At 37.1% G+C, this 18,406-nt stretch overlaps 1 protein-coding gene across 2 annotated transcripts; it reads right to left on the bottom strand.

Moving 5' to 3' along the window:
• Positions 1-3,430: 3,430 nt before the first annotated feature.
• Positions 3,431-17,841, bottom strand: PLRG1 (pleiotropic regulator 1). Of its 2 annotated transcripts, XM_010980319.3 has the most exons (16): positions 17,698-17,812; positions 16,210-16,316; positions 15,854-15,925; positions 15,044-15,186; positions 14,286-14,339; positions 13,330-13,423; positions 13,041-13,122; positions 11,592-11,693; positions 10,826-10,918; positions 9,241-9,390; positions 9,050-9,151; positions 8,428-8,530; positions 7,600-7,708; positions 6,514-6,653; positions 5,832-6,025; positions 3,431-5,196 (listed from the first exon to the last, which is right to left on the bottom strand). In XM_010980319.3, exons 4-16 carry the CDS (start codon positions 15,171-15,173, stop codon positions 5,137-5,139), a joined length of 1,413 nt encoding a protein of 470 aa, XP_010978621.2. In that variant the 5' UTR covers positions 15,174-15,186; positions 15,854-15,925; positions 16,210-16,316; positions 17,698-17,812; the 3' UTR covers positions 3,431-5,136. The 2 variants fall into 2 exon arrangements, with proteins under 2 accessions (XP_010978621.2, XP_010978620.2); XM_010980318.3 differs by lacking the exon at positions 15,854-15,925 and having other exon boundaries at positions 17,698-17,841.
• Between the last annotated feature and the right edge of the window lie 565 nt (positions 17,842-18,406).

The raw sequence follows: 18,406 nt of genomic DNA, 5'->3' as shown, positions 1-18,406 counted from the left end.
TTTTCTATTTTGACTGGAAGTAGTAGTTACTCATTCCCAATGAGATGGAAAGTAAAAGATTTTACCTTAGCCTCTACTTTGTGCTCTTGTTGAAGGCTTAATTGATGTCCTTTTAGACTTACATTAATACATATTTTTCATTACGATCATGCTATATATTCTGTTATGCACATTTTCCACAATAGTCTGTGGCTGTCTTTCCACATCAACTTTAATGTCTACTATATTCTTTTCAAGAAAAGCATGTTATTTATTTGTACTGAATAATGTATCCATCAATCCTCTATTCATGGGAAGATGCTCTGTATACCAAAGAATGTGCATTAAAAGCCTGTCATCTACCCAAGACCCTATTCCATTTCAGAGAGATACCAATGTTTAGTTTCTTATATGTCCTTCAACATATATCTATGTCATAATATTTATATGAATAAATATTACACTTAGATAAGTATAAATAAATCTTGCACTAAGATTAGTGCCCATTTTTTAATTTTAATAAAGTATTGGAATTTTTCCATATCAGAGCGCATACTAAGCTCCCACATGTATCTATATCCATTTCTGGGCTGACTATTCTTTTCTCTTGATTTGAATTTTTATTCCTGCGTTAACAAACAACTCCAACATAATTATATGCTTTTGTATCTGGTAGAAGACTCACTCCCACCTCTCCTGAGTCTGCTCTTTCAAAAGTTTCTTAAACATTGGTTATCTTTCAGCTCATCTGTGATAATCTATGATGATCCATAAACTTGAGCATCAATTTATAAAGTTCTTCCAACAAAACTCATTGCAAGTCTTATAGGAATTATATTAAATTTATCTGTTAATTTTTATGGAAAAAGGCATATTTAAAAATCTGTGTCTTTCCTTCCAGGGGCAAGGTGTGTCTTTCCATTTATTAGGACTTTAAAACTTTCATTCGAGTTTCATAATTTCTTGTTCCTTTACATAGAGATTCCACATTTCTTGTTAAAGCTATTCTTACTCTATAGGTTTTGTTCTTAGTGTGAAGGTGGTTATTTTTTAGACAAATCAAACAGCTAGCTCACTGCTGTTATCAAGAAAAACTACTAATTTTCATGTCCCACATTTATCTTGCATGGAATCATTTATAGGGCACTTGCATTAGTTTTAACAGATTTTCTGTTGCTTTATATGGCCTTATCTACAAATCATTATAATTTAACTTCCTTCTTATCCCACTTGTTCAAACTCCCAGAACCATATTGAATTAAAAAATGAGTGCAGATACCCCTTTATTATTCCTGATTTTAATTATTCCTGTGCCTGCCTCTGTGCTCTACCATAAAGAATAATTTAGTAGTACTTCCTAATTACTCTTTAAGAAAAATTTTGACGTATCTCCCCGTTCTTTCTCTCAGAACGCTGGCTTGGTACTTTCCTTGAATTCTGTCAAGTGATTTTTCTGCATATATTGGTTGCTCTTGCTTATCCGAATTATTTGCAATAAAGTGTTGTCTAACATTCAATCGCTATTTTCAGTTAATTCTTTGCCCAGATGTATAATTAAGTCATGTGCTAATAATGATAATTTTATTTCCTGCTTTCCAATTATTATACTTCTAATTTCTTACCTGACTCTAAATGTAGTGGAAAGTTCTTGTAAAAAAAATGAAAAAAAAGTAGTGATGGTGGACAACTTTGTCTTGTTTTGATGTTAATAGAAATGCTTCTTGTGTTTCCCAATATACAACTGAGGTAGAGTAGTTTGATTTAATTAAGTTTTAAACGTATCCATCTGTTCCTATGTCTAGTAAGTTTTTTTTATGTAACAAAGAATGGATTTTAAATATTGAAATGCCTCTACTGTCTATGAAGATGCTTATGATTTTTCTCCTTATATAAAGCAATATGGTAAGTTGTTAATTTATTTCTTAATAATGAACCATCCTTGCACTCTTAGAATAAATTCCACTTGGAAATGTGCTGCTTGATCCTTTCAATAGACTTCACTAATGATTTTTGGCTCAATATTCATATGCAAAATGAAATCACAATTCCCTTGGGGCTTTATTGAATTTGGGTATCTCTGTTACACTCACATTTTAAAACACGAAAGATTTCCTTCTTTATCTAGGTCCTAGAAAAATTTGAAGTGCATTATAATTAGAATTTCATTCTGGATCTCGATGAGCTTGGGATGTATGCAAGTGGTGCTGGTAGGAGTTAACTCCTTGAGAATTCTGTTTCTTCTCTGTTAATCTGTTTAGGTTTTCTGTATGTTCTATAATCAGTCATGAGATTTTATTTTTCTTAAACTTAACCATTTTATTTGACTGTTTAAACACAACAGCATGGATTTGGACAGAATTCTCCCCTCGCCATTTTTATTAGGATACCAATGATTCTTCTCTTTGCTTCTTAATTGGTTAGTTTCGTCTACTTCATTTTATACCAAAAAAAAAAAAAAATCAACATTTAGGTTTATTTACTAACTCTACATCTTTTTTATTTCACCAATTTATTTCCTGTCAACTGTTTCATACTATTTTTTAAAGTTTCTTCTTTTTCTTTTCTTAAGAACTATGTTTCACAGATTTATTTTGGATTGGAGTCAGTTAAGAGAAAGGAAAATGAGGAATCAGAGATGAGGCTAGAAGGTTATAAAAAGGTAGAGAAATGGTGGGAACAAAGAAATGGTGCATATCAGAAGGAATCATTGTCTAGTGATTTTTAAAAAATAGTCTTATTTGAATATACATATTAAATACTTATTTAAATACAACGTATTTGTTGAGGAGAATCATTTGGCAAAAAGGGAGGGAATTTATGGTGCAGTAGAGGAAGGGGTTAATTGTGGAAGCAAAGTCCTTGAGGACGCAGGAGTACATGGCAACAACTGTACACGTGGCAATGCTGTTCCTGGGTGAGTAGTTCTTCCTTTGTAACAGGAGGCAAAATGATAGAAGTGCGTACACAGTCACTGTTGATGGCCCACTTGAGGTATGTGCTTATGAATTAACGAATCCAGTCGGCACAGCTACCTTTCTCTAAAATTTTACAGCTGGAGTGTGCTCAAGGCATAGGCAGAGCGACAGACTTAGGGTTAACCTGGGCTGGGTTTCTGCCAATAAAAAAAGGCACATGCATGAAATTCTGCTTAAAATTTCATGGGGTTCACGACCACATATGGTAGGTGGACTCTTGGCAAGAGTATTTGAGAACACTGTTAACATAGGACAGCATGAAGCTGGGAAATGGATTTTTTTCATATTCTTCAGCGTCTGACACTTACGTCTAACACAACAGTTGCAGGTTTGCTCGGCAGGGTACTAGGCGCTCTCATTCTCACCTCCTTTTATTAATTTCTCCTCGGCCTCAGGGCTGAGCTTTGGGATACTATTCACCTCTATGATTTTTCTTCTGTTAGAAAGCGTAGTAGAACCTCTCAGGGATGCAAGTGTAGTGGTATTTTTTTCTTTATTTAAGTTTACAAAATACATGCTTATAGAAAATTAAAACATTATAGAAATATATAAAGCCGATCATGAAAGTTCTCCCATAATTCCACTCCCTCACAAAACTACTGGTAACAATGTGCTGTTACTTCTCCATTATTATTTAGAACGTTAACAAGTTGTTTCACCAAAAAAAAAAAACAAAAAAAAAAACTTGCACAACTTTCTTTTTTATCTAAGAGCAGAGTTTGGACATCTTATTATTCCAGAGACATTTCTCACTCTTAATGGAGAGAAACTGCATGAAGATACCGTATTTATTACACTAGGCCCTTACTGATAAGACATCTGGGCTGGTTTTAATTAAAAAATAAAGGTACAATGAACTTGATTGTGTATACTTGGCAGATTGCTCCTAACAGGCAGTTTTCTAGTAACTTCCTTTCTAATGAAGCCAAAGAGTCCAAACATTTTCAGCATACTCTGAGAAGCTAACCTCCTAAAGGCTGTAGTACCTACACTCCCACCTACGGCATGCAAGACGGGGTATGCATAATTTGGAAATGCTTATTCAAAATTAGGGTCTAATTTTAAGATTTGAAACCAAAATTTTAAACCGACTGTTCCTGCAATTGTTTTTTCTAACTACAGAAAGTGAAGTGTGACAAATTTTCTTGACTGATTAGGGAATCGGGATCCTTAAAGACAGGGTTTACAAAGCAGAAAGAGGCGTAGGCATCAGAAACGTTAACACTTTTCTGTAAAGTCTTTGCAAAAGACCGCAGGCCTTGCTACGGCTTCAGGTGTCTCCACTGGTAGCTCCAGCTATTTCCCCAGGGTTTGATACCTATACTGGTAACTACTGCTTGTGGCATAAAACTGCAACTCAAAACACGAGCTTTGCCCATCACCAACCGCGTCGACTGCAGCAGGCACGTCTTTGCTCCTGGACCCCTGGTACACACACCTGTCCCACGTCTGGTTTCACCCACTTCACGCCTCATTTTAGAACACTCATTCCCTCCTCTGACCTCTCAAGTCTCAGCTCAACTACCACTGACTCTTAGGTCTTCCAGAATCCGTCCCGGGGAAAATGAATGGTCTTTTCCTCTGTGCGACCCCGGCTTTTCGCCGGTACCTCTATGACAGCATTTCTGTAATAAGCCACTCAAGCGGAAGTCTTAAAGGAAACACTCATCTCGCTTGTCTATTTCCTGAACATTATCTAGTGCAGAACTGTGCAGAATGCGCACTCAAAAACTGCCTGTGGAATAAACATACATAATTTAAATTAAGTCTTCAATCCTTTAATCCCAAATTATCAGATACTAGTTTTCAAAGGATTAAAAAAAGATTGCTCCCGTCAAAACACGTCCTACTAGAGTTAGCAGTTTCGTAAGTTAAAAAACAAAAGGGTATGTTTTAATAAAGGTGACAAAACATTCTGTCTTTAGAATAGCTATGCTCAAAAACCTGCATATGCTTGACATCTGCGTCTTACCTCCTAGGATCTCAAATTGTTTATTTTAGAAATAAGAACAAGGGGAGAGGACAGTTTATTGTAAAATATGAAGAAGCAATGATTCAAGCATCTGAGTTTTGCTTTATATTCCTAGCCAGAGCACAATGACTGGATGGTCTCATCAATGCCAAGCTAAAAAAACCAAAAACAAACAAACAAAACTGGAACCACCACGAAGACAATGCCATATTAAAATCTCTTCCTCTTGATAATTTCTGGCTTCCAGCTGACTGGATGAGTTTCTTCTGTCTAAAAATAGAAAAGTAAACAAGTTAACACAAAGTATTATTGGTTTGCTTCATATTTAGCAACTTTTTTTTAATTTTTATATATAAACATTTTTTATTGAGTTATAGTCATTTTACAATGTTGTGTTGTAACTTCCTTTCTAACATAAATAAGGTATTCATTCTAAATTATGTTACTTGGCATTATATATTTAGCAGTTCTTTTTAAGAATAGGTGACCAACTTTTGACATTATTGGAATCTAATGAAGGATGAATTCATTCAACTATTAATTGTTTATGGTTTTTCATCTTAAATAAAATTGCTATTTAGATATTCTAATAACACCAAAGTTTATGATTCTAGAATTAATCTGCATAGCAATCCACTTACTCGCCGTTACTCTCAGTGTACGATTTTCCCAGTAACTTTAACAAGGAAAGCTGAGATAAAATTAAAACTATCTATGGATTGCTGGCATCAATGAAAGCAGTACAGAAATCTATGAGCAGACACTACTCAAGATGAGAAATACTTTACTACTATGAAGATTATTTTCCCTTTGATAATTACAGTTAACTCTAAAATGAGAAAACACATGCAAAATTGGCATGACATTTACTTTCCTTTAAAATGTGTATGAAATAGGGAACTTACTGCTGTATCATCCTCTCTGTACACTTTGATGGTTTTATCAGCTTCAGCTGTTAGTAACCGACTCTCAGACTGATCAAAAGCACAAGCAAATATTCCTGATTCACTGTCCAAGGACCCAGGCTGCACCGCGGCATGAACTCTCTGGAAATTGTAGCCAGTTCTCCAGTCCCAAAGATGCATAGTGCCATTGTCAGCTTAAAGGGAAAGATACAATTAAACTTGGTAAGCCTTTAATGAGTCAGTCTGATGAACATTTATTAATAAGCACCAATCATTAGCCAAGCACTGTGCCAATAACTACAGTTATAAAGATACGGAAGACGCAGGCACTCGTTTCTCTTAGTATCAGTTGACTTTCATTTGTGCTCAATTCAGAATTTGTTACATATCTCAAGAAGCACCACAAGATGACATTCATTTCTAGAATATACAAGCCAACTTTGGGTGATTTCTGGCATAAACCCCTTAGATTTATCAATGTGAGAACTTAAAGAGAGCTAAGCCATGAAATATGCTACAGGTACTAGGAATATGCATGAACACACACATGAACATTCAAACACACAGTGAAAAGGCAAGTTCTACTATAATACTTAAGTATAATGACTTAGGAATTTTACTCACTCACTAAAAGAAAAAAATGACGGACTAAAACATATCTATCATAAAAATCTTATTTTACCTCCAGATACAAGCACCCCATCAGAATTTACTGTCAATGTGTTAATAATAGCATTATGACCAGAAAGATTTTGAATGAAACTTCCATCGGGGAATTTCCACTGTTTTATGTTATCTGGAGAACCAGATGCAAACGTGTAACTGAAATAAGATGAAAAAGAATTAATGACAAAGTAAACCAAGCTAAATAAAATGTCAGATTTTAAAAATGCTTATTATGGTTGTATTTTGCATCTGTAGTCATGATCTATGTAGTTTCAGTAAAATATTATTGTCATACCAAGAGAGAAAAACATCGACATCTGTTCCAAGTTAAACCAGATTTTCAAATTATTTTAAATGTATTCTAAGCCCTAGATTAAAGTTTTATTCTTCTTTCATTTCCCCAGTGCTCAACACTGAGCTAAAGCAATAAATGTGCAAACCCTTAAACTCACATAAAGAGCGAGGGGTGATGTAACTATTTTGGTGAGAGCAAGAGAAAAGCCAGAGAGAGAGAGAAAAAGAAATGGAGAAAAGGAAAGAGAGAGAGGGCAAGAGGGAGAGAGAAAAGGAGGAAGAAGGAGAGAGGGAATAAAGGTAAGGGAGAGCAGGAGAGGGAGGAGGACAGAAGACATGAATGTGACCAGAGAAGTGCCGGGTGACGCGGTGTCACAGACGACAGGAGGCGATGCTGCGCTCCATCTCTCTGGATACCCTGACTACACTGTTCATGATTCCTACTACTTTTTTCCCCTACGCATACTACCTTCCTCCTTAAAAATTAACCATTCTACTTATATCTCAGTGTCTACTACCATTTATTTCCAAAACACTAAATCTAGCTACTATTAGCTTCTATTATGACACGCAGCTTTTCATCATGATTTATTCAGATTATCTCATTTGACATTACCATTTTTCACGGTGTAGGAAGTTTTCCTTCTCTTATAAAGGGCACGAAGCAAAATACTACACAGGGAAAATAAAAGAAATGCATGTTCCTAAGTGGCACAGGCCAAATGATGACCAAACTAGCACTAATGTTGCGATTTCTATACTATACCTAGAACCAACGGAAGGACTTTGCTTAGGGAAATATACTTACTGTCTTGGATGCAAAACCACAGCCCTGACTGATTTTTTGTGATTTGTTAATGTGACTCTTGTTTTTCCAGCCACCAAATCCCATAATCGTATTGTAGTGTCATGGCTTCCTGTAAGGGAGATACACACACAACCCCAAAACATAAATGCAAAAAAGGGCAAAAATTAAAACATAATAAAATCTGAAGCGCTCTTCCATTGACGCATATATACTAAGTAAAAGTCATATTAACTCTTAGCTAATTGCTTTATAGTTCCAAAGTTTGGGGCTGATTTTAAATTTAATTGTTAAACAAATGTAATAAACGTGTGTTGTCCTGTCATCTGAACAGCTAAAACAAATGTGAATAACAAATAAAACAAATGCATGGTATTATCCCCTGAAAGAGAAGAAGGAAAAAACTTTAATGATTTTTTAGTTACCAAAACACATCAAGGGAGGGGATAATCTTCTAATCTCAGAGTAAATATCCATTGCTATTAGCCTTATTAGAAGCGAAACAAGACTCAAATCTGCTCAGGGTATTTTGTCTTCTAACTTCAATTCCCCGACTGGTAATTCTGATACCATAAAACAAGGCTTAGCTGCATCTAACGGCACCATTTTCTAGTCAGACGTTACACTATACAACATAGGACGTATCCTATGATACGTAAAAAGTATGAGATAAAACAATCGAATGGAACGTTACCACAATACATTTCAAATGCACACAGAAACACTGTATATCCAACACAAAGCCAGAGCCATGGTAAAGATGAAAAGCATACACATAACCTTAATGCACTGATATGAGTGTACTGTAAACCTGGAAAGCAGCGATCGTACCAGTAATAATTTGTGGTTCTGCAGCTTGACACCTCACGGTAGCAACCGCATTAGTATGTCCAGATAACGTGTGGACACTGGCTTTAGTTCTCACATCCCAAATCTATAAAAATACAACAGACATACTGTCAGAGAACAGGTGTTCGTATCTCAGGCAGGTCACTAGCTCAATTCATACCTGGGACTTTACCAGACAACGGTGTGTGCCTGTTTGACTATGACCAAGAAAGTGCTTACGTGAACTCGTCACCTGTGAGCTGGCTGGGGAATGGAGACAGGAGGCAGCCAATGGGGGAAACAAGCTAAAAGATCTGGAAACCTACTGTCTAGAACAGGTCTAGTGGGGCCACTGAATGAAGCAGCCAATGGACCACAGCTCTGGTCAGACTGGAACGTGAGAGTGTCAGGGGTGGGGCACTCCAATGATAAACATGGCGAGGCCACAGAACTGAAGATGTAGGTGGAAAAAACATACAAGTCAAGAAACTGAGACTAGGGTATTGATGAGTCAAGGTACCTACCTTTAAATTCTCTGTCAAACAATATATGACTGCAGTATCAAACAAGCACACTGTGAGATGCAGTATGTGCCCAGGTTGGCACAGAGCTCTGTTCCACTTACCCGTGCCGTGGAATCTCGGCTACAGGTCACCAGCACGTCGATTGTTGGGTGTAAATCCAAGCCATACACTGCACTCAGGTGTCCGTGGTAGTGCCTTATAACCTAACGGATAAAGAAGGAAAGTTAAAATGTCTACAGTGAGAAAGGGCAAAGGGGCTCCTAACGTTTTAAATCCTTCACTCCATGCTTACCTTGTTATACTCAAGATCCCAGCATTTGACCTGTTTGTCCTCCCCGCAGGAGAAGAGGTACGGGCTCCGGGTGCTCACTATCACACCGCGCACCGTGCTGATGTGCCCCGTTAATGACAGTTTTAACTTGCCACTAGCCAAGTCCCAGATCTGCAATCAAAGAATACTCAAGTTTTCTTCTTGTTGATTATTCCAAAGCAAATTTTTAGACTCTTGATGTTAAAACTGTCTTCAAAAGGTGAAATATAAAAACATATACAAATATAAAAGTTTGCAAAATGACCCCAACAGCAAAAATAAAGGCAGGAAAAAAGGAGAATTAAAAGGCATATTTAAACTGAGAAAATATCCACATAGATGACAAAAACTTATTATTCTTAATATATAAAGGATATCATTAAGAGCAAAATATAAATACTAAGGTATTAAATCAGCCGAGGATGGTATCAACTTAAAAAAAAAAAACCTGCAAGTAGCAAAGAAAGGTATCAGAAAGTTCAACCTCACTCAAAATTTTATATAAACAGTTTTTAAAAGATTAGATATTCACTTCCACTTATCACATTAGTAGATATTTTTAAAGAAACACAAGCAATCTGCTGAAAAGAACCCTCTCATACGCTGCAAGTATCAATTTACCCATTTTGGAAAATGATTTTTACTTTGGGGGTCAACTTCAAGAATATTTGACCTGTTGTGGGGAGCATATAGCTCAATGGTAGAGTGTGTGCCTCGCATGCATGAGGTTCTGGGTTCAATCCCCAATACCTCCCTCAAAAAGTATAAACAAGTAAATAAACCTAATTACCTCCCCCCACCAAAAAAAAAACCTAAAAAAAAAAAAGTGACCTGCTAACACCTTTTCTGGGAAACTATCATAACAAAATAATTTGAAATACAGAAAAAGCTTTAGGCGTAGAGTAAATTACAGCATTACTTATGATAGGGACAATCAGGAAACTAAAAAACTTTAATGTCCAACATTAGGAAAACAGATTATAGAATATCTAAATGATATAATACTACGGCACCATTTAAAAAGATGTGATTTTTCACAGGAATATGCTTTTGATGTAAGTGAAAAAAAGCTGGGAACAAATTTACATATCAAACATGATTTTAAAAAGATACATATTTATGTACACACAGGAAAAAAGCTCAGAAGAAAATGCACTGATACATATACACAGAAATAAATGTCAAAAAGAAAGTCATTCAAATACCTGACAGTGGTAAGATTACATATAGGTCTATATTCTTTTATACTTCTTTATATTTTTCACATTTTTTTTTACAGATAATCACACTTTAATTCCGTAACCAGAAGGGGAAAAAACTTAAATATTAAGGAATTAGTTGTAGACAGCATGTACTGTCTGGGAAAGAAACTGTTTAAATACCATTTTTCAAACAGCTATTTATGTGGAACTTTTAACTGGTATAGATGATAAACTTTACTCCACACTCAGGTTAAGAAATCAGAGAACTACAACAGCAATTGCCACCCGAGGAAATAACTTAAAACACATTAAAATTGCAAGGTAAACACAAAGTCATGTTTATTTTTTTCTTCTTTCCTTATTACCTTTATAGTTCTGTCAGCAGATCCAGTAACAAACCACTGATTTCCAGGTTCCACGGCAATGCATCGAACCCAGCCAAGATGCCCACTGATCACCTGTGTTAAAAGGGCAGGCTCATCACACACAGGCTAAAGTTTAATCAGTATGAACTGCTCCCCCACATCTTCAAATGATAAGTTTATGAGATTATCTCCCCATTAGATTTTAGAGTAAGTACTAAATTATCTTCAATGTGTGAATGGATACACAAACTGTGGTGTATCCTTACAACACACTATGACTCAGCAACAAAAAGGCATGTGTTAACACGTGCAACCTGGATGAATTCACAGTCTGTTTTATTGAGTGATAATTTATATAGCTGCACTTTTCCTACTATAGACATTTTATTTTAGATCTAGTAAATCTAAATGACTTTGAATCATTTTAATTTACTAGAATTAAAAAGATAATTGGTAGGGCCAAAGAAATGTCCCCTTGGCCTTTATATAGAACATCTCACAAACTTTCCTAAGTTTATCTTATCTGCTCTGGAGTAGCCGTCTACCAACATTTTGCACAGAATACAAATATAGCTTCCACTTACTGAAGTCTCTTTCGCAAAATATCTTTTAAGATAGTGCTAAAGCCCCTTTCCCCATCCCACCTAGATTGCTCTCCAGCTCTCATATTCACTCCTTTTCCTCCTTATTCGATTTCTCCGCTCTTGTTTAACTGGAAAGCAGTGATCATGTTTCATGCAGTGGAATAATATACATATTCACTCACCCGGTAGAGCTTCCATGGCGGGTGCCACTGGGGTTTTGGCATTGTAGGGGCTTTTTTAGCCATCAGGGCGGAGTTCTTGGCATTGCCACCTTCCATAACAACCTAGATATGGAACAGATTGCATTAACATTAAAGTGATCATACCTAAGGTCTCCTGTTATCAGTTCAAAAGTGGAAATTCAAAGAAGGGATTTATGAAGGTTTTTTTCCTTAAAAGAGGAAAGGACAGCTGAAAAATACTTGCATACCTAGAAAATGAGTCTAAGACTTCTAATTAGAACAGTATTTTCTGTATGTTCATTTTAATTTTAAAAATCAATTTAAAAAAATCTCAGGGAGGCAGAGCATTAGCACTGAGAGCACTTATCACTGTGCGTGGCTCCAAAGCCCAGCTCTGCCAATTACTAGCTAATAATGACCTTGGGTAAAAATTATGTAATCTCTGTGCCTTGTTAGTAAAACAGAAGTAACAGCGCCTACTTCCTACAGTCATTATGCAGACTGACAGAGGAGTGAATGCTCCATGAAAGCTCGTCCTCTTAAGTAACTGTAACTGGATTACTGCCACTGCCTCTCACTGTCATATTTTAACATTACTGACTGAATATTACAAAGGCCAGCCTGAGAGTTCCTTCTATTTATCTCCCATAGGAATATCTAAGTACTATTTTAAAAGGTACCCGAGCCGATATAACCGTCTACTGTTGGCAGCCACCTGTCCACCCATCCAGAAAAGCCCGTAGAGCTCCTGCCCTCCAGAGGTTTGCATCATAGCCCAAGCCTGGGCAGATCTTGCGAATGGAGGCTTAAGAAACGTGGCAGGACTACAATCCACTCACTTCATAAGGTGACTGCATACTAACCTGAGGAAGGAAAGTCTGCACTTCGAGTAAACTGCATATTTTCAGTTATTCTTTCTATACTTTCAGCAATAGTAACAGTAGCCGCCACTTACTTACAGACATGAATTTATGCATTACTAAATGCTCATTTATAAGGCACTAATTGCATAGCTTGCGAATATTACGATACTAATAGCACTCAACTCTAACTGTATAAACCAACTTAGAGTTTAGTAAAAAAGACTTTTATACCTAATACATACTAATACAAGTTTCTGAGTAACATTCCCTGTATTTTTAATAGTGGGTAATAAAGAGCAACATCCTATTATTTTCATCAAAATAAATATTATGTCCAATGTGCAAGCAAAAATAGAATTAAGAGAATTTTAAATTCTAGAAAATATATCAATTCACTAGCAACTTAAATTTTAGGGCTATGACATATTAACAATTACCTTAGGCTGATATTTACTTGAATAATACCAAGGAAAATGTTCATTTATTTAATATTTAAGGTAAGAATCTTGGGATAAACGGACACAGGCAACATGTTCCAAAAGTGAGCAACCTGCAGCGTGATGTGATTTGGCACAGGGAAACTTACTGCCCCTGCAGGCTGTGCGCGGTCGGAAGCCCCAGGATGTCGGTATTCACCTCCGGCGGGTGCACTGCGATTTGTATCACCCCTGAGGCAAAAGAAACATCATATTTGAAGTAACTAATGCCTCTAGTCATGTGCTCTGCAGAACTGACTCTTTACACATTTTTGTAAGCACTGGTAAAGTGTCATGTAATCCATAATTACAAAGGAACACAATTTTAAAATGAGAAAAAATGTGAACAATAAACTATGCTTTCAAAACCTTTGTAAACAGAAGCGTGATATTTCCTACCTGGTCTGAGAAGTAGGTAAGGCCACAGCTAAGGACTGTGCGGCTGACTCACTTGGCATTCTCTGGACCTTAGTGTCTGCTGTCAAAGCAACCCCTGTTAAATTAAAAAAGAAAATTAACTCCTTTTAGTAATGATCTCTGTTTTCATTTACATGCATTTACAAAAAAGCGCTGAAGGAAAACATATCAAAAAAGGTAATAGTCATTATCACCATGTGGTGATACTACAAAAATTTTTATTTTGAAGGTCTTTTGTTTCCAACTTTTTTATAATAAATATTGCCCAACACACATCTCAGATTTGAGTTAATCAAAACAGTTTGGTATTACACAGTCCAAGATAGTAAAGTTCAATTTCTATTATCTTAGAATATTATCTTCAAATATAAAAATTAAGCTGTCCCCTAAATACATTAGTTAGAATATTTCCAAGGGTGAATGAAAATTACTACAAAAAGTACCAATTTATTTGAACTTCTAATACAGTGAATCCTGTCCTCCAAAATTACTAGAACCCGGATATACCAAGCTTTTTGCCCTCCACCCTATTACTATTATCCTGGCCACTCCACTTGTGTGCCAATTCCTCTGTACATACAACATGCCCAGGACACATTTCCATCATACCTGCTTCTCTACTAACACTTCTGACATGTTTATAAGCTTAGTGATATTTATGTGTCTTGGCTAAGCCTCCAGATAAAAAATTTGTCTTAGCTTGGAACAGTCTTACCATCTTTGAATTCCTACCAAAGTGCCTGAAAAAAAAAAAACGCTTAAGAATGTGTGCTGAATGAATGCATGTGACATTAAGTATTAGTTAATTATCACCTAAGAAACTAAGCCTGGATGCCTGGTTATTGAGCTTTATTATTTTACAGGTAATGGGAATCACACCGTTGGCTCATTCATGGAAATACATGTAACAACAAGACAATTGTTAACAGCTCACTTACCAGGTCCTGGTGGATATGGATGTGTACCTGTCACCAAATATTCAACTTCTTGTCCTATTAGAAAAAGACAGAGAGAAAACTCATCAATGGTAAAACTACCTTATATATAAGTATCATCTCTTTTAATGGATTAAATAATATTAAATTATCAACTGGATTTCCCAAATTAAACCCAATCCTCATAAAAAAGGCAAGTTGATCATTTTTGTTTTGCCTTCTGAAGACCATGGACACAGCTGTTTCCCTGACCATTTGCCAATGTGATGTCGAGAAAGCTTGTACATTTGCTACATTGCAATGGTGTGTAGAGAGGTCATCCTATCAAGTAATAAACCACTATGGTTATTCTTCCAAGAAAATGGTTTTCCTGTGGAATTTTGGATTATCTTTATTCCTTACAATTTCAATACTTGATATCACCTTTCTGAATTACAGTGAAAATAGACAGAAGGTCTCCCCAAAGGTTAGAAGTTTTTCCTTTAGTCTCCATTACGACTGTCTCCATATCCTAAGAATTTCTGCCATCATTATAGCACCGTTTTAAAATTCCCTACAAGGGAAAAAAAAATCCATCAACCAGTAACCTCACTCTCTACTCCAATGAGGAAATCAAGACTGTCATTATGATACCTGGATAGCTGGTAAATAGGGTGTGGATCAAAGAAGTCTTTCCAGGAGGAGCACCAATGAGATATTCCATTTTTCTATTTTCAAAATTCACATGTACATCGTGACATTTCTGACAATATTATTCTCACCTTGATTGGCAGGATACTGTTTGTGTCCATATGAATCTGATGCATTCTGAGGGCCTTTCTCTTTAAAATTTTCTTTTGAAGTAGGCATATGCAACACAGGACCATACTCATTACGCAGCTTGATTGCCATTTTTCGTTTGTGACTATTTAAAAATTATAAACATAAAAATGTATCTTTGAGAACTCTAAATATATTCACCCATGTCAATATATTCACAGATAGCCAGGACACAAGTTTTTAAATAGCTTAGGTTTGCCTAATCATGTAGAAAAAGTTTCTATTACAATTTTAAAGTTAAACAATATTTAAAAAAATTTCCAAGTGCATTTCCACACTTTCATTCATAATCTACCACACAGCATCCATTAAGTCTAAGTACTATTTTAGTTTGTTAACCAATTATATAAAACCTTTCATGTTGATTTATCAAGTGTCTGATTTTAAAATATATAGAAACTAATATATCTTTTAAAAAACTTCAAAGCCAATATACTTTCCTTCAAAAGTCTAAATATAAAAATAAAGTAAAAATTTCTATAGTAACCTTTCCTGGATATATCTAAAAAGATTAGTTAGAACTTATCCGAGTACTTAGTTAAATATTTTAAAGAGAAATGCACTTATTATGTTACTTTTAAGGATAGCCCACTTTATAAATTAAATATAAATGCTTATTTGAGGAATTAGGTAGATTTTTAAAGAAAGGTGAAGGACAAAGAAGGACCACTGCACATAATGCAATCCCAGACTGGAGCTGGAGATGTAGAACCAAAAATATGCCACCACTCAAAAATCTTCATCATACTAACGAGAAAAGATGGGAGTAGAGGTACTGGCCAGGTACAATTTCAGCTCAGCAAGGCTCTGAGAGCAGCAGGAAGCTGAAAGCACATACAAAGTGATTGATTATAAAATATAACACCTAAAAGGGACTCTCCTACTTACTGGGTACTTGTAAAATGCAATTAATTAATGGGATTTTCATTGTAAAAGATAAGGCCAAAAAAAGTTAAATCAGCTTAAATTATGCCCAGACACCACTCAATATTGAATAGATATCCTATGAGTTAGTATTACTAGTCTTTTAAAGTCCCCCTCTCCCTGCTCTCTTGCCCCAGTATCAGAAGTTCAAATATTCTAGCAATTGAAAAGGAACTATTCCTACCTCTCCTCATCCAAAGGCACAGGCTTTCCATTATCAGCCACAAACATATCATGTGTCCTCTTCAATGACCTGAACACAAGTGTGTGCACAGAATGTTTCTGTACCTCCTAGAAAGAAAGAGTGTAATTACATATCCAGCTACAAATTACACATACCATAACCTACATTAAAGTCAAATTAGTTATACTTTACATGTATAAATATGTAAAGAGTTTTGTACCACTCACCACAGCTATTTGTAGCAAGCTACAGGAGTCAAGTTCAGAGAAGAGGAGGAAGCTCCCCTTGGGCCAGAGCCCCAGGTATACCAACTGAGTGATGCCTGAGATTAGTCACTTATTCAATAAATAATTACTGAGCTTCTGCTAATTGTCTGGCAGGTATTGTGCTAGAAGCTAACAACAAAATGATGAAAAGCCAGCCTTGGTCTCTGTGCTCAAGAGGAAAGAGACGAATAAAAATAAGAAAAGTAACTCCACATTTTGATAATGCTATGAAGGAAACAAGCAGGATGCCGAAAAAGAGATCAGAGAAAGAACTCAGGGTGGGTAGGAAAGATCTCTCTGAGGTGTATTTAAGCAGAAGGGAGTTAGCCTTGCACAAAATAGACTAAGAAAAATCCAGGTAGAGAGAAAATGGCAAGTACAAAGGTGTTCAGTAGCTGAAATAATGCCAGAAGCTGCAGCACTGTATATGTTGTTGTATATGTTTGGGGAGATGGTGGGTTGTGATGCAAGATGAGGTTGCAAGAAGAGACAAAGTCCAGATTTTTTTTTTTTTAATATACCACTGCAACGGTCTGCATCTCTGCTCTAGTTACATGGGGCCACTAAAGGGTTTTAAGCAAGAAAAACCTTATCAACTTAACGTTTTAAACAAATCACTTACTGGGGGTGGGGGAAGGTGACAAAAAAGGAAGCAAAAAGATCACCCAAGAGCTAACGCATCAGAGCAGGTGGAAGATGATGTGGATTGAATTCAGATGATGGCAGTGGTCCTGGGCAAGAGTCAAAGATTTCTCAGATAAGACGAACAAGGCTCGCTAGGAGAACGGTTGTTCAAGCCATAGAAAAAGCAAAAACTCAAGAATGGCAGGTTTTCCCTGGGAAGAGCTGGGAGAGAAACTGAAGACCACAGAAAGGCCGCCAGTCTTTTAGGACACAGAATCACTGACTCTACTCAGCAGGCTGCGAGTACAAGCGGTCGAACATCGCCCGAAGGCCCGCCTCGGAGGGCAGCGCCCAGGGGCCAAACAAAAACTGGAGAAATTATCTCAGGCTTCCAGCCCGGACACAACCTCCAACGCGAGCTCTCATCCGGCTTCTCTCCTTCCCTGAAAACCTTAAAAGAGACTACCCGGCCTCGGCCAGTCTCCGCTCGCAGCCGCTTCTCTCCCCAGACTCCCAACACCCTCGATCCCCCAAGCCAGCCGCCAAAGAAAAACAGTCCAGAAGCAGAAGGTCCCTGAGCACTCAACTGTCACTTTACCTCGACCATGACGCCGCCGTCTACCCACTCGCTCCGGCAAGGAAGAAACACTAATCAGCAACACAGAAACCGCCGCCACACTGTGCAGCTTCTTCCGGAATTGGACGCCTTGGCGCCGGACGTGACGTAAAGCTGCGCATGCGCGCTGGTAACCCGCCCGCCTCCAAGGGCCAGGGGGCGGGCCTTTCTCTCCGGGGCCGCCTCTGGGGCGGGGTTTTGGGACTGCCGGGTGGAAGCTGGTGGAGTCGCGCGGCTGAAGGTTTCCCCCGCTTCTGGGGAAGTCTTGAGATGATAAAGTTGTCTACTTTACTCTCAGCCTTAAATATTTTGGCTCAGGGACATGGTTGTTGTGCTGTATTTCCTGGAGGGTTAATGCTTTTTCTTTAGATAACCTAGGTAATCTTTCTAGGGAGGATCGGGAGAGAGCGCCGTGGCTCTCACACCCCGCCGCCTTCGGGTGCCGCCGCCTTGAGTCATGTCACCTGATTCCGCTACTTTGGTTCAGTTTGGCTGGAAGTGTTGAGATATCCTTGTAGCTGTGGCACCCCAAAACAATTCCGCTTACACTGTCCAGTAAACACTTGTTGAATATTGCGGAAGAGTTTCAATTTGAGAAAGTTTGCAAAAGAGTTTTTTCTTTTAACAGCATGTGGCAAAATCTCAAATTTATCTTCTGCTGACATAGGTTTTTTTTTCCTTTTTTTCCCCT

Source organism: Camelus dromedarius, chromosome 1 (assembly GCF_036321535.1).
Source record: "Camelus dromedarius isolate mCamDro1 chromosome 1, mCamDro1.pat, whole genome shotgun sequence".
NCBI classification, from domain to species: Eukaryota; Metazoa; Chordata; class Mammalia; order Artiodactyla; family Camelidae; genus Camelus; species Camelus dromedarius.
Note: the sequence above shows the minus strand (reverse complement) of the source record. Positions and strands in the feature narration are given on the sequence as shown.

Bases quoted from the DNA above. Each gene is read 5' to 3' on its own strand.
- PLRG1 (XM_010980318.3), bottom strand. The intron at 13,123-13,329 runs GTAGGAAATATC...CTTTTGCCTCAG, and splicing joins TTACCTACTTCTCAGACCAG to GGGTGATACAAATCGCAGTG. The intron at 9,152-9,240 runs GTAAGCATGGAG...TTTATCCGTTAG, and splicing joins GGGATCTTGAGTATAACAAG to GTTATAAGGCACTACCACGG.